This window comes from Pogona vitticeps, chromosome 14 (assembly GCF_051106095.1).
Source record: "Pogona vitticeps strain Pit_001003342236 chromosome 14, PviZW2.1, whole genome shotgun sequence".
Lineage (NCBI taxonomy): Eukaryota > Metazoa > Chordata > Lepidosauria > Squamata > Agamidae > Pogona > Pogona vitticeps.
This window is the reverse complement of record NC_135796.1, coordinates 193,687-208,156: the sequence shown is the minus strand read 5'-3', so window position 1 is coordinate 208,156 and position 14,470 is coordinate 193,687. Positions and strand designations below refer to the sequence as shown.

The 14,470-nt window shown below is 51.0% G+C and overlaps 1 protein-coding gene across 1 annotated transcript; it reads left to right on the top strand.

Annotated features, from left to right (window-relative positions):
* The first annotated feature begins 537 nt into the window (after positions 1-537).
* On the top strand, positions 538-14,450 carry CRKL (CRK like proto-oncogene, adaptor protein). The gene is made up of 3 exons (XM_020799166.3): positions 538-1,771; positions 4,659-5,115; positions 11,240-14,450. Exons 1-3 carry the CDS (start codon positions 1,425-1,427, stop codon positions 11,372-11,374), a joined length of 939 nt encoding a protein of 312 aa, XP_020654825.1. The 5' UTR covers positions 538-1,424; the 3' UTR covers positions 11,375-14,450.
* Positions 14,451-14,470: the final 20 nt, after the last annotated feature.

Sequence of the window (14,470 nt, the reverse complement as noted above, 5' to 3'; positions counted from 1 at the left end):
GTGCCTAACATCATTTGCAAGAAGGCTGTGCCATCTTCCTTTGCTGTTGTTTTGTGGAGGAGGTGGGGTGAAGAGAGACCCCACAGACTGGACACTCTCCCCATTGTCTGGGTAAATGAATACCAGTCAATGAAAACAGGGCATGGAGCTTTGGCGTCTCCTGAGGGGGATGAAAGGATGGGGACCTTTCTCATTGTTGCTCCTCTTAACTTTTGAAACTGCTTGTTCTTGCATTTGCAAAGGATGGGTATAGAATTTCACAGAGCTTTCGGCCATGCCCATCCCCAAGTAAAGACACCCCTCTGTAGACGGGCCTGATTTGTGCGTCCCTCGTTTAGCTTTGCCCTCCAACATCCTTTTGACAAAGGAAAGCTCTGCAAAGAAAAACCCTCTGGCAGCTGCCCCAGAAGGACTGGAAGAGGCAGGGGTGGGGGTGGGTGGGGGAATAGGTTGCCCCCTTACAGAGGAGAGTGCCGAGGCTGTCGGCCTGGGAGGGCCTGAGGAGTGGCTGCCCTTTTGGATGAGCTTGAAAGGAGTTGCTGGGTGGGGGTGGGGGGAAGCCAAATATTTTGGGGGGCCCGGAGGGGTGTCCCCCCCGTCCAGGAAGCGGAAGGCTCATTTTCTCTTGGTGGGCGAGGCCCCTGCCATGTGGCCCATCCCACCCAGCCAGCTGCTCCAAGGCAGCCCCTGCCTCTCCCCGCCTGCCCGAGGCCGTGGGGAGCAAGGAGGAGAAGGGCCCGGGCCCACGAGGGATCCCTCCCGCCGGGGCCGAGGAGACCCTACGGGGCCCCGGGAGCTCCTCCCGAGCAAGGAAAGGGGCCCACGCGGAAGGCCCGGGAACTCCGAGCAGGGTCCGGCAAGGCCGCTCGGGGTTTGGGCGGTGGTGGTCGTGGGAAGACAGCGGACCTTGGGCACCAGATCTGACCAGGAACTGCCCGGGCCGCCGCACGCGTGCGCAGTCGGGGACGCGCCTCCCTCCGCTCCCCGGAAGTTGCCTCTGGCTGCCTCCGCCCACTTCCTGCCGCGGGGAGCGAGTCACGAGGTCGCCTGACTCAGGAGAGTCCCGCCTCCCCTGGGCGTCGTGCGCCTGCGCGGCGGGGCGGGGCTCCGGGCGTCCCCTTTCCTCCCGCTCCGGCCCGGGCCGCCATTTTGGCTCTGAGTTCTGGCCGCGGCGGCCGCCGAAGCAAAAGCTCCGCCGCCGCCGCCGCCGCTTCCGTCTGTTCCCGCGAGGGGCGCGGCAGGAGGGGGCGGGCGATGCTCCGCCGGTGAGGCCTTCGCCCCGGAGTCCCGAGCGCGCCCTCCTCCTCCTCCTCCTCTTCCCTCAGTCCCCCCCTCACTCGCCGCCCCTTCCCGCCCGGGGCCTTCCTTCGGCCCGGCGGGGCTTCTCTTCCTCCTCCTCGGCCTCCCCCCCCTTTCCCTCCGCCATGTCCTCGTCGTCGTCCTCGTCGTCGTCGTCCCCGCTGTCGGCGGCCCGCTTCGACGCCTCGGACCGCTCCTCGTGGTACGCGGGCCCGCTGTCCCGGGCGGAGGCGCAGTCGCGGCTGCAGGGCCAGCGCCACGGGACCTTCCTGGTGCGGGACTCGTCCACCTGCCCGGGGGACTACGTGCTCTCGGTCTCGGAGAACTCGCGCGTCTCCCACTACATCATCAACTCCCTCCCCGGGCGGCGCTTCAAGATCGGCGACCAGGAGTTCGAGCACCTTCCGGCCCTGCTCGACTTCTACAAGATCCACTACCTGGACACCACCACCCTCATCGAGCCCGCGCCCAGGTCGGACCCCTGGTCTCCCTCGCAGGGCTGTTGTGGCTGCCCCGGGGTGGGGGCGGGGCTAGGGATGGGGGGTGGGGAAGAGGCGCGATGGGCACTTTGGGGGGGGCGAGGAGGGGGAAGGGATCCCCAGCAAGGGGTCCTAACGGGGGACCGGGGGGGGGGAAGACAGCGTCGGGACCTGGCAGCACCCCTGGAATTGTTGCCCTCTCTGTGGACGGGGTGCCCCCCCCCCGGAGGGGCCTCTGCCCAGCCCAGGCAGGAATCCGAGAGGGTTTGCCGGCCATTTTGCACAGATTTCAGGTTGCTTTAAGGGGGGGGGTTGAGAAGGCCTACCGCTCCACACCGGGCATCGACCTTGCATGTGGTGCCCACAGGCCGCCTCCTCGTCCACTTGGCGCGTGATGGATGGAGCGCCCTTGCAAGGCACCCGGGAACACACACACACACCATCACCACCAGTAGTCCTAAGGTTTAGCCCAGCGTAGCCAGGAAGGAGGCAAACTGGCCGAGCCCAAAGCCCGTCGACAGAGTGGCATGGAAGAGCAGCGTCTCCACTTGCCTGAGTTTCATTCAAACTTTTTCTCTAGTTTAAAAACAAAGAAGCAAAAAGGCAGGCCAGCCTGACCGATTTAGCTGTTTCCTCTTTACTTCCATGAAATCTAGCATTGGACCAGTTGAAGGTGGTTTGTGGTGTCCAGGTAGATTCGCTGCCGCTTTTGCACATTAGCTAAAGGGGCCTCTTCAGTTGTTCTCTCACAGCAGACCCATATGTTTCGGGTAGCGCCAGCCATGGGGGAGCGATATGAAGATCAGTTATTTGGGGGAAGAGCAGGGTTGCTGAGTGGAGCAACAGCTGCAGGTTTTAAATGTGACTTTGCTCTTCCTAGAGCCAAAATGTTTGCTCAGGGAAGTTCAGGGAGCCAATAAGGGGCAATATTTATTTTACTCTTTATACTTGGAAACAGCTGTCACTGTCCTTGTAAGGAGAGTTGCAAAGCAAAGACAGGGTTTTCTTCCCTTACCGAGTCCGGTTTCCAGGCACAGAAGTTATTGATTAGTTGCCAGTTGCTTTGAAGGCATTTTCACTGTGAACTTGGTTTGTATGTTGATTGACTCTGAAGATGCTGTGGACTGATTTTTTAAATTATTTTTTTGCCATTAATTTTCACTCAAGAGCCTGTCACTTGTGCATCTGTTAGTCGTTCTGTTTACTGAACGCTGGTTGTGTGGTCCAGTAAAACACTTAAGGTGTCAGGGTAGGTTTCCTGCATGTTTCCAAAGCCTGAAGACATGTTGATTAGCTGCTATTGAATTAATATTGAAGTAGCCTGTTTCTGATAAAAAAATAGTTCATATTTTTAATTGTACAGTGCTTTTATACCAATAAGGAGGGAGAACTGCTGTAGGTTTTTGGTTTGGTTTGGTGTGTGTGTTTTTTTTTAAAGAATAGACCCTGTATGTGATTTAGTATCTTTATCCAAATCTTTGCCTGTGAAGCTGACATACTTTTTGCATTGTGGAATTATTTATGCCTGGAGACAAAAAGCATGGCTCTTTCGTGAAGGGCTTTCGCCCTGTTTATTTGGAAGTGTGCTACGGGATGGAGTGGGACTTCCTTCCAAGGAACAGACAGCCGGCTTTTAAATCCATACCTGAGACTTCTCTTCAAGGAAGAAGGGTGCCTTTCCAAAGTGGTCTTGCCATTCCACCCCATGGAAGGCGGTGAATGAGCATTCTCGTGGGAAGCTGTGGCAAGCTGCAGGAATTCATAGGCTGAGACCTTGGAAAATCCATAGATCCCAAGCAGTTGGGCATTCGTGCATTCATATTCCATGGGTTGGTTCTGAGGAGACAGCAGATAATTCTCCTTTGTCCTTAGCTTGAGTGATGATTTTTGGGTTGGCAGCAGGGAGTAGTATAGGTAGGGCATGATTTGATGTAACATATGCTTAGCACTGGAGTCCAGTTTTATTTGCCGCTATAAATGCCTTTTGAAATCTAGTATTTGACAGATGGTATTCACTTCACCTTCTACACTTACATGTTGCTTTTTTATATGTTTGTATCCTCATATCTTCTTTAGAAACATGCTGTATCTAAAAGGAGGCAAATAAGCATAACTCGACATTTTTGAAGAAGGTTTAAATTTAAGGAACCTGATTCTCAGTGTCGTGATTTCTGTGAAGGTCACAGACATTTTCCTTCAGGTCACAAACATTAGCTGTGCTTTGGGTGCTTTGAAACTTCATTCAGAAGGCTCCGAATTTCATGGGGACACATTTGTGCAGTTAAGCTACTAAGTGTGGGCTGTCCTGGATCTTAATATCAAAGATGTAAAGAAAACCTTTTGGCAGGTTTTATGAACTACTTCAGTCTCTCCAATCCTTGCTTTGTTGTTGTTTTTCAGGTATTTACAGGTTTTGAAGTGGTATGTCAAAAATGAAGGGCTGTGTGCTATTTCAGAAACCTGCCATATTTCATCAGCTAGCCTTCTGTCACTAGTTGAATGTACACTATATGGTAGCAGTTGTCTTTTATTGATTGATTGATTGATTGATTGATTGATTGATTGATTGATTGATTGATTGGACTTATATACCGCCCCATAGTGCTACAAGCACTCTCCGGGCGGTTTATAATTTAATTATACAGGCTACACATTGCCCCCCCAGCAAGCTGGGTACTCATTTTATTGACCTCGGAAGGATGGAAGGCTGAATCAACCTTGAGCCGGCTAGGTTTGAAAGCACAGTTCCACTGCGTTAAGCAAGACTTTTTCTCTTGCTACAGCAGGTTAAAAGTAGAAGAGCTATCTGTACAAGAGAATAGCTGCAGACATTTCATTTCAGAGGTGAATAATTCATACTAATGCCTGTGTCTTCTTCAGGTATCCGACACCACTTATGGGATCTGGGTCAGCTCCCATCCTGCCTGCTACAGAAGAGAATGTGGAATATGTTCGGACTCTTTATGACTTCCCTGGAAACGATGCAGAGGATTTGCCGTTTAAAAAAGGGGAGGTCCTGGTTATTGTAGAGAAGCCTGAAGAACAGTGGTGGAGTGCCAGAAACAAAGATGGCCGTGTTGGGATGATCCCCGTTCCTTATGTGGAGAGGCTTGTGAGGTCTTCCAAGCATGGGAATAGGAATTCCAACAGCTACGGAATTCCCGAGCCTGCCCACGCTTATGCCCAACCTCAGACCACAACCCCTCTTCCCACAGTGCCCAGCACTCCTGGAGCAGTGATCACCCCTCTGCCATCCACGCAGAACGGACCAGTCTATGCCAAAGCCATCCAGAAGAGAGTCCCATGTGCTTATGACAAGACTGCCCTGGCCTTAGAGGTAAGGTTTTGTGCTGCGGTTCTTACCTGGTCTTTTCAGAGGGGCAGCGGCCTCCGCTCAGCAGGCACTTTAGTGGCTTCTTTGCTTGTCTTCTCTGGTTTGAGAGTCCTGTGAACGTAGACGCACTTTTCCTTCACCTTCAGCCTCGATGTTAAACACTACCAGCTACCTCAGAAGTGGGGACGTTTGTGTATTCATTTCTTCACACTTTTGTTTGGCAGGTACTGCTGTAACGTTTCTTGTCTTTCCTCTGCTGTGATTTAAGTGGACATAAAGGGACTCTGGTTTGGGGCGGTGAAAGGGATGTAGGCCATTCCCGAATTCAGTAAGTGGCTTTCATGTTAGCATATCAGAATGTTTTTGCATCCCTTTTTCAATTGGACAGATTTGTCAGTCATGTAAAATGCAGTCCTGACAGTTCATTTGCACACTCTGAACGAATCTGTCTTTGGTGGCTGTTCCACATCCCCATCTCTTTCATGTTCTTAATTCCCTCACTAACACAGGCGTTAGGATGCTGGGAGTGGAGAGGAAGCCGTAAGCTGAATTTACCGTAAGCACCTGGATTTTTTTATCACTCCTTCCTCTCCCCCCCCCCCCAATTTCCTCCAGAGACCGGTAGTGGGAAGAACCACCAATAATGGTTTGAGGATGCCACTGAATGTCTGGCTGATATCAAATGAGAGGGAAGTGAAGACATTTCTCCAGTATGCTTGGGAGCTTTTCAAAACTAAATTAATAGGCAGTGCCAAAAGCAGGTTTTTCAAGGGATCCAGTTACAGAAACAGTTAGTGTCTGCTTTGAATTAATTTATAGAAAGTGTTATTAAAGATAAATAATTAAGCAGACATTTTTATACAGAGAGAGAACAGTTCTTCCTGCTCTTATGGCCAGTTTACGTGTTGAGCGTGAAAATTTTATATTAGCTTTATCACGAATTGCATGCTGTTTGAAGAAGTCTGTCCCCCCCCCCCCCCCGAGACCTGTTGTCAGTTCATTTCACTAAGTGAATCAAGTTCACTGCCTTTTGCAGAGCTCAAAGTGGAACCACAGTCCAAGTGTTGAGCCTTGCTTGATGCGGAGGGTGGATCAGGCGGAGCCTCTTTTTTCCCTTTGCCAAATGAGCTTCCGTCTGGTGTGCCACCTCCAAGCATTTCCAGTCTTCTGGCTCTTGGACGCTGTTGCTTACCTTGACAGAGTGGTTCTATGCACAGAGGAGAGCCCCATTTTTTGCAAAAGTTCAAGATCATGCTCAGCTGCATGGAATAGTAGAAAGGAAGAGAAACAGGAGACAGAATGGAGTGGCTGCAGGTTTCATTGCTTTAGCAAGCGCAGCCTAGGCCCGTGATTTCCAGCCTTGAGTCATCCATGTGTTCTTGGGACTGCAATTCCCAGAAGCCCTTTCACCACCAGCTGTGCTGGCTGGACGTTTTTGGGAGCTGCCATCCAAGAACACCTGGGTGACCCAAGCTCGGGCAGATGTGAATGGGGCCAGTTGCCATTGAGTGGGCATCCCTGTATGTTTACGGCCACTGAAACACCACTTGCCATTCTTACCAGCTTTCTTGGGAACTGTTGGTGTCCCATTGAAACAAGTGCGAGGGAATTAAACTGCAGCAACACCAGGACAACGGTCTGGACAACAAGAGAGCCGTGGATCCTGTGCACCGACAGCTTTTTCTGAACTGCCGTAGCTTGTCTTCCCCCACCTTCTGACACTTCCACAGCCCTGCAAGATGGGGTCCCGTGTCAGAGGCTCTCTTCCCAGGGCAGAGCTTTCTGCCTGCCTGTGGAGGCAGGGGGTGGGGAGCAATCCAGTATATCCTGGGGCATAAGTGTGTTTGATTGGGTTTTTCTTTCCAGTCAGTATATCTTAACACATCATTTTGTGACTTTTTCCTCTTATTTCAGGCTGGTTCATCCTTCACCCATTATCCTTCCTTGGAATCAGTTCTCTGGATTGTTTTGATTTCTCTTCTTTTCATTCATTTGTGGTTCTGTGGTGAGAGTTCTTTTTGTGAAGCAGATTCTAAGTTCATGTATTTGCTGCCTCGCGTTTTGGGCCTTTCTGAGGTCTTTGATGCTTCTCCTCTCATCCATTAGTCTTCTTCATTCTCTCTCTCTCTCTTTCACACACACAGAGCAAAACATTTTTTCAGACATAAATGCTTGGTCCTCTTTGCTGCTTTATTCTCCTTCTTGGTCCTATTTAGTCAAAACTGCCTTTTTATTGATGTTCTACAATGAGATTTTTCTTTCCTTGATCAGTGGGAGGATTTTATTATGTGTGTTTTAAAGAATGAGGAAAAGCAAAAGTGATGTTTGCTGTCCAGGCCTCCACTTGTTCCTTTGTTTGGTGCCTGACTGCCTTTGGGGCCCTACTTTATTTGTGGCTTGTGCTGAACACATTTCCATTGGCTGACTCTCAGTCCATCTGTTGATCTGTCTGTCCATGTTCCTTGTAATAAACCTATAGCTTAGAAACACATCATTTCTTAGCATTAGTCTCAATGGATGGCTTTCTGGTAAGAGAAAGGGCTGGCATTGGCACAAGGGAGACCATCCAGTTTCCACCAGTCCCCCCCCCATTGGTCCCATCACCCACCCAGAGGTTGTTTCTAAGGACTGGGGCACCCTCCAGACAATCTAGGAGATGGTGCAGAGAGCATGGAGCCGGGTGGGGCTCCGTGAAGACTGGAAACGCTGCCTTGTACAAGGACAACTTTCACAAAATCACTGTTAGAAACCGTATCTAACATTCAGTTGAGGTACCAGGCTTGCCTCTTTGATATTCCTTAGGCCTCCTCGGCACATGATGCGGGGTCGTTGAAGTGTCTTTTATGGATTTTCAATTAATTTTTTTAAAGTGAACAGTCTTTGCTTTTAATTGTGTTGTCAGCTTCTCATACCTCTCCTGGGCTTATTGAAATTGGGTTGCAGGGAAAGCAGTTAAGCTTGTAATCTTCTAAGTAGAGCAAAATGTGCCCAGAGGAGGCAGCCCTCTCGGCACTGCTGGACAGGAGGGAACTGGGCTCGTCGCCTCCCGTGTTGGCCACCTTCTCCTCCAGAGGCCGCTGGAACCGACAGATCGTGGCTGTGTTCAGGTGGACCCAATGGTGCCATTCTGAACATTCTGCAGGGGACGTGGTGGTGGTGGGGCTGATGGAGACCCTGAGACAGGTCAAAGGAACGTGTTGACTTCCTTTTCCGAGGGTGGGTGGCTTTCACTAGTAGTGCAAGGGGGGGGCGTGGGCCTTCCTGAGCCCCTTTCTGTGTTTTCCTCTCACAGGCTAGCAAGCAAGGTAAGTGGGGGGAGCGGTGTGAAAGCTGGTGTCGGGCTGGCTTGCATCCTTAGGAGAGGATGACGGCCCAGATGTATGGCAAAGGATCTGGAAACCAGCCCTATGAGGATAGTGGAGGGAACTGGGTGTATTTAGTCGGGAGGTGGGAAAAGGGACACTGGGAGGTGACATGCAGACCTGAACGGTAAGCTTCCATATTTATAAGTGCTGTGAATAACTTAAAAATTGGTGTCAGGGACTTGGTAAAATATAAAAGGAGTCATGTTGGTATGCAGAGAGAGAGAAAGGCTGAACAAATCCGTCATCTTTGCTGCCGTTGGTCGTCGGTGGCTTTGTAAAGTGGCTCCCCAGCGTGCTTGCTGGCGTGTTCTGAGAAGGAGCCAGCCAGGACGGATGAGGAGTCCCTGTTCCAGAAGCAGGCGGGTCCTTTAGGGCCCTCTCCAGCCGTGCCTTCTTCCTGAGAGGCGAAGGGCAGAAACGAAGTGAACAGGGAGACGGTCTGTGCCTTTGCTTCTGAGTAGCAGCCGGTGGTCCCTCCGATCGGTGGTGAGAACTGGGGGCTGGGGGTGGGGAAAGGCAGCAACATGGAACAACGTCAGTGCAGTGAGTCAGAGGAGACGGGGGGAGGGGGTGCAGAGCCTCCTCTGCATGCCATATCCCTCCGTAGGTGCCATCGGAATAGGATGCATGAGTAAATGCATGACTAGCGTGTTCCAGGGGTTGGGCAGTCCCTGATGTCTGGGGCATCTGATACAGAGGGGGTGCGCAAGAAAGGGCATGTGCTTTATCAAATGTGCTGTGCCACTTCCAACCCTCTCTGTGGTGGCTCTAAACGTGCTCTCCTCCAAAGATAGCTGGTATCCAATTTTCTTGACAAGAAGATAACTCATTAACTTGCTTTGTCAAAGCATCTCAGGGGACCCGCTGTATTAAAAATATCAGAAGGGTCATCTAGATTGTTCTTGCAAAAGGTACGCCTGTGTCATCTTTTCCCAAGAAAGTCGAGTGACCTTAGCGAGGCACTTGGCAAAGTGATCCACAGCAGAGAAGTGAAATGGCCCTGCGAAGCGTCCCCACGCGAAGGCTCCACGGGCTCCCGTTTTTAGCCTGGCAGGAACAGACTGTCCTGCGCTTGCTGCTCCCTGCCCTTCCTCTCCTTTTTGGAAAAGAGGGTGGAGCCTCACAGGTCTGGCTCTGATGCTGCAGGATGGTTGGTCTTTGACGTTGCTGGTGGTCTTTGACGTTGCTGTTCTCAAGGTCACCTGGCTTAGCGGCAGTGCAGAGTTGGGAGACTTTGTGGTGACAATTATGGAAACGTTCTGCCTGACACATGCAGCAGAATACGAGGGTGGAAAGGACTGTGCCACTTCAGGATTCCAGGAAGGATGCTGTGGTTAAGCACTTCCACGTAAGGCCAGGCAGGCCAGCCAGAGCACCCAACACGCTGCCAGGGCGGTGCGCCGCTCAGGACTGGAGTTCTGCATGCTCGTGATCTCTGGGGCCACCTCTCTGTGGTTTTTCAGATTGGTTTAGGTTGTGGAGAGGGATTCTGATCGCGGTCTTCTTTTATTTTATCCTGGAAGGGGCATTCCCTCCACCCCTACCCCCCCCCCCCCCACTTGTACTTTATCCAGGCCTAAGATTCCAGCAGAAATCCTTGTCTTGCTTTAGGTGCAAGCAGCTAACCTTCATGAGCGGGGGAAGGGCAACTTTTTGGGTGGATGCCGTGCCTGCGGTGGGCACCAGCCAGACCGCAGAGCTACTAAACGGATCCTGCCCTGCCGTCAAGGCAGGTTGGTGGGTGCTGCTTCCAAGTAGAAGGTGGTTTGTCAAACATTCCACATGTACAGAGGCTGCTACTTCCTTTTCTTCTCAAGCTGAGGTTTCTCTTGCTTCCTGAACCCCCGGAAGGGTGCTGCGCCAGCGCTGGTGGCTTTTTCGTGGCCCGCTTGCGAGTCTGCCCTGCTCTGTCTGATGCAAACCTTTATTAAAATGCTTCATAAGAGTATGTTAAAAAGTTTAAGAAAAGAAATGCTTCCCAGATTTACAAGAGAGACCCATTCCCTGGCTCAGATCTCTTGTGATTTGACTTGGAAGCTGAATGGCCTCCTGCGGCCGTCACTCAAGGGACTGTTGTGCCTCCGGCTGGGACGGTATCCCCCCACCCACCCCAGGAAAAGCAACCCTCGCTGCCTTGGCCATCAAGTCCTAAAGCTCTTACCGAAGATGGGTCCAGAATCGCTGGGCCCATCCAGAGCGGCTTCAGCTCAGCGGCCAGGTTGTGGGGTGGGCCGGCAGGAACTCTTCTTGGGAGAGCTGGAGGGCCATGCGGTCTGCTGTTCTGCCCGGGGAGTCTTGGCTCTTATTCACCAATACATCATTTTTGCCCAGGGGTCTTGGCCCAGGGAAAGGGCAACCCGGCCAGGTGCCTCAGTGGAAGGACAGGAGAGACAGGCTGGTTTTACCTGCGGTCTCAGTTCTCCTCTTCAAGGAGGTCGCTCCCCCTCCCGCTGCTCTCAGTTGCCGCTGCTTCCCTGTGCCCCCCCCCCCCCAAGGCCACGAGGCTTCAGACTTCCTAGAAACCCTTTGCATTCCATGTGTTTCTGGCTTGGCTGAAGGGCCAGGGGAGTAACTGAGAAGCCGCACCCGCTTGGAAGGATGGCTTTTGGATCAGCCAGTGCCCGCCGTCACAGGCCAGAGGTCGGCTTAGTAACATCCACTGTGTCACTTCTGAACCAAAAGTCCTCCAGAAGGTGGTCCTGAAACTAAAAACATTGCTAAGTCTTGTGGTTGTTTTTTTCTTTCTTTCTTTTCCCCTACAGGTTGGCGACCTTGTGAAGGTCACACGGATGAATATCAACGGCCAGTGGGAAGGTGAAGTCCATGGCAGGAAGGGGCTCTTCCCTTTCACCCATGTCAAAATAATTGACCCTCAGAATCCCGACGAGAACGAGTGAACACCTCCCGTCACCTGTTTCCATGCGGCTGCTTCCTTTTCCTGGCTACCATGAGCATCCTTTGAAGTGCGATGATCATTAATGGCACACGTTAAGCCCTGCCGGTTGCCCATTTTTTCCAGCTTGCTGTGATTCAAGAGCCTCATAGTATCTGTTTGGAGTGCACACAGCTGAAGAAGCCGCCCGCCGGAGCGCTGGCATTTAGAGTTTCTCTTAGGAGGATTTTGGACCTTGAGCTGCAAAAGTTTTCTATGCCACCCAGGCCGGAGAAGCGGGGGGGGGGGGGAGTGAGGCTTCCGCTTGACAGGCTGGTGTCAGACAACGTTCAGCCCAGGAGGAGGAAGGAGGGCTCTCAGCGGCGTTGCCCAATTCAGAACCACACAGATGCAGTTTTACATTTTCCTTCTAGGACACTAGGGGCTTGATTGCAGAGGACATAATTTGTTTAAACAGTTAGAATACTAGTATCTTCGGGCTATAATTGGGTTTCTTTATTAACAAGACTATTTTGCAAGTGTGCCGTTGACCTAGGACAAGTCTGGGATGATAGCAGAGCATCATCTTAAGGCATTTGCATTGTAGCACAGTGTGCGATTTATAATTTTGACACATAATTGGTTGGTTTTGCTCCATACCTGTCTAAAATTCAGCTTTTCCACATTTTTACAAAATCTGAAATCCTTTTGCAGTCAAAAGAAACCTTTCATGTCTCATATAAACTTAAGTGAAATGACACGTCTTGCATTTTCAAAAGCAAACATGTGTTATTGCTTTCCAGGTTATCAAGCACTGGTGATCACTAATATGGAATTTAACCATAAATCAAATATATCACTCAGTCTCTTCTGTGTCCTCTGGTGTAAATCACATAAAGGTGTACAAAATGGATAATACAAATTATAGTACCTTTGTGCTAGGTGTAAACATAATGGGAAATGCAGAAACTTGAATGTTGCATTTAACATTTGAAGAGTTGACTTCCTAGGTAAAGATTTTTTTAAAACATGGTGTGTCGGCACATCATTCATCTTGAGGATTTTGGACTTCTGAGGAGCTTTGTCTTCAGCTCAGTATTAAAGTGCCTTAATTGGAGTAATTGGAATAAAGGTGCTGGAAGGAGGCCTCGTGGCAGAGGGATTTGGTCTCAAGAGAACTCTACTGTAATACCGCTTAAGTGGTGGATGGCTTGCAAAAGGAGGTGCATTTTTTGTGCCAACCCTACTGTGAAGCAGACTACCCTTGAAGCTCCCAGGAACCAGTTTGACCCTGTAGGTGCTCTGGCCCTCCTTTGGAACAGACGCCAGCCCAGCCGTTCTGGAATACAACAGACCCCTCCCAGTTGATGTTTTGAGCTACTGCAAAGTAGTACTACTGAGCTTTGTGCTAGGAATATTTAAGCTGCACTAATCCCATCTGCCGTAAAAAATAATAATAATAATCCTGTTCCACAGCAGATCTAACTCGCGTGAGCTTTCCTGGAATAGCAGCGTACGGATGACGTGACCCTTCTCCCTTTGAAAGTGCTGAGAACAGTGTGTGTGTGGCTGTTTTTGATTTCTCAGAGGTGATTCTGATGTCCCCCAAATAGATCAGCTGTGCTTTTCCCCAGCTAACCCGGTCGATTCTTAGACTCCTCTCTGCCTGGCCATGAATGTTAAGGGTGCAGAAAAAGAGGCAGGCGTCTATGCAAACAAGTCTTGGGGGCTCCCCTGGATCGCAAGCGCTGGTGGCCTTGCCCCCCAGGGCCTTTCTGCACCTCTTGAGAAGCTGCTCATCTCCATCTGAGCCCAAGCTGGAGCAGCTTCTGTCATAGCTACTAAATGTAGCTCAAGTGCAGCCCCTCAATTGATTGGGTGGTTCAACTCGCATCACAGTGCTTATCTGTGGTTTTATTACAATAAATATATATATATATATTCTCATGCAGCATCTTGCATCTGGTCTGTTCCTGTGTGGTGCTGAGGAGCCACAGGCCTCTCAGCTTGCGCGGGTGCCTCCTGTGGCAGGCTGGCTCTCTGTTCCAGGAACATCTTCCACCAGGAATCATGAACTGTGTTCGATCTATGCATTGGGGGGGGAGGTCAGGTGTGCAAAACCTTGTGGCGCAGCCTTTGCCCGTTGACTCAGAAAGACGGCTCCCTGGGGCACCGTGAGCCTTACTCCATAGGAAGCATGGCATGGAGTTGGTTTCATTGGGGTCCCAGGGGGAAGCATTTGTGCGCTTCCCCCTTCTCTGGAGGCCTGGGAACCTCTCCATGTTGGTGTAGGATGAGGCCTCTAGCCAAAGCAGGGAATTGGGGAGGTTGGCCAAGTTGGCAGGTAGAGTTTGGGCTAAGGCTGATTAACACCGTGATTGCTTAGAAGTCGGGTAGGGATATTTCAAAGGAAATCCCAGGGTGGGTCAGAGCCCGTGGGGAGGGCCCCATACATTGTTTTGGCTAAGGGATACAAAGCATTTGACGTGCCATTTCATGTGCCTGCCTTTTTATTTTTGGCTTTCAGTGGGTTGTTTTCTTCTTCTTTACTTGTGTAAGAGCATCCTATGAGCGAGTTGGTGGCCTGGCCTTGTCTCTCTGTTGTCCGCTCCTCTGGCCTCTCCTGCCGATCACGTCCGGTGCCTGCAGGCATCCTCTGTGAGGCCAGGAGATGCTGGCATGTTCCAGAACTCCTCTGCTGGTCTCTTTGCAACCTCCCTCGGGGTTTTCAGGGGGAACGAGTCTGAACCCGAAGGCGTTCTTGCTGGGGAAAAGGGTCCCCTTGAGGGGACGCCCGTCTTCCCTGGGGGAGCCCTCTTACGGGCAAGAGGGGCTCTCCCTTGTGTCCAGGCAATCGTGTGCTCTGCTCTTATGTTGTGGGGATGGGGGTGGGGGATGTCCTCATAGCTTGTTTTTATTTTATTTTGTGCTTCAAATTAACAGTATTAAATATATTCTTAGAACACATGAAGTGTCTTTCCTTACGATTAGTGCCTTTTTTGTTCTCTTACTGAATTTACTTCACTGCTGGTCCCACAGCAAGCCAGTGTGTTCGGTTCCCCGTTTGTATACTCTCAATAAAACATGCCTCCCAACTCGCAGCACGTGTGAATTGTCCTTT

Excerpts from the sequence above, each read along its gene's own strand:
- CRKL (XM_020799166.3), top strand. The coding sequence starts at position 1,425 with ATGTCCTCGTCGTCGTCCTCGTCGTCGTCGTCCCCGCTGTCGGCGGCC. Across the intron at positions 1,772-4,658 it reads CTCATCGAGCCCGCGCCCAG|GTATCCGACACCACTTATGG; the intron begins GTCGGACCCCTG and ends TGTCTTCTTCAG. Across the intron at positions 5,116-11,239 it reads AGACTGCCCTGGCCTTAGAG|GTTGGCGACCTTGTGAAGGT; the intron begins GTAAGGTTTTGT and ends TTTCCCCTACAG.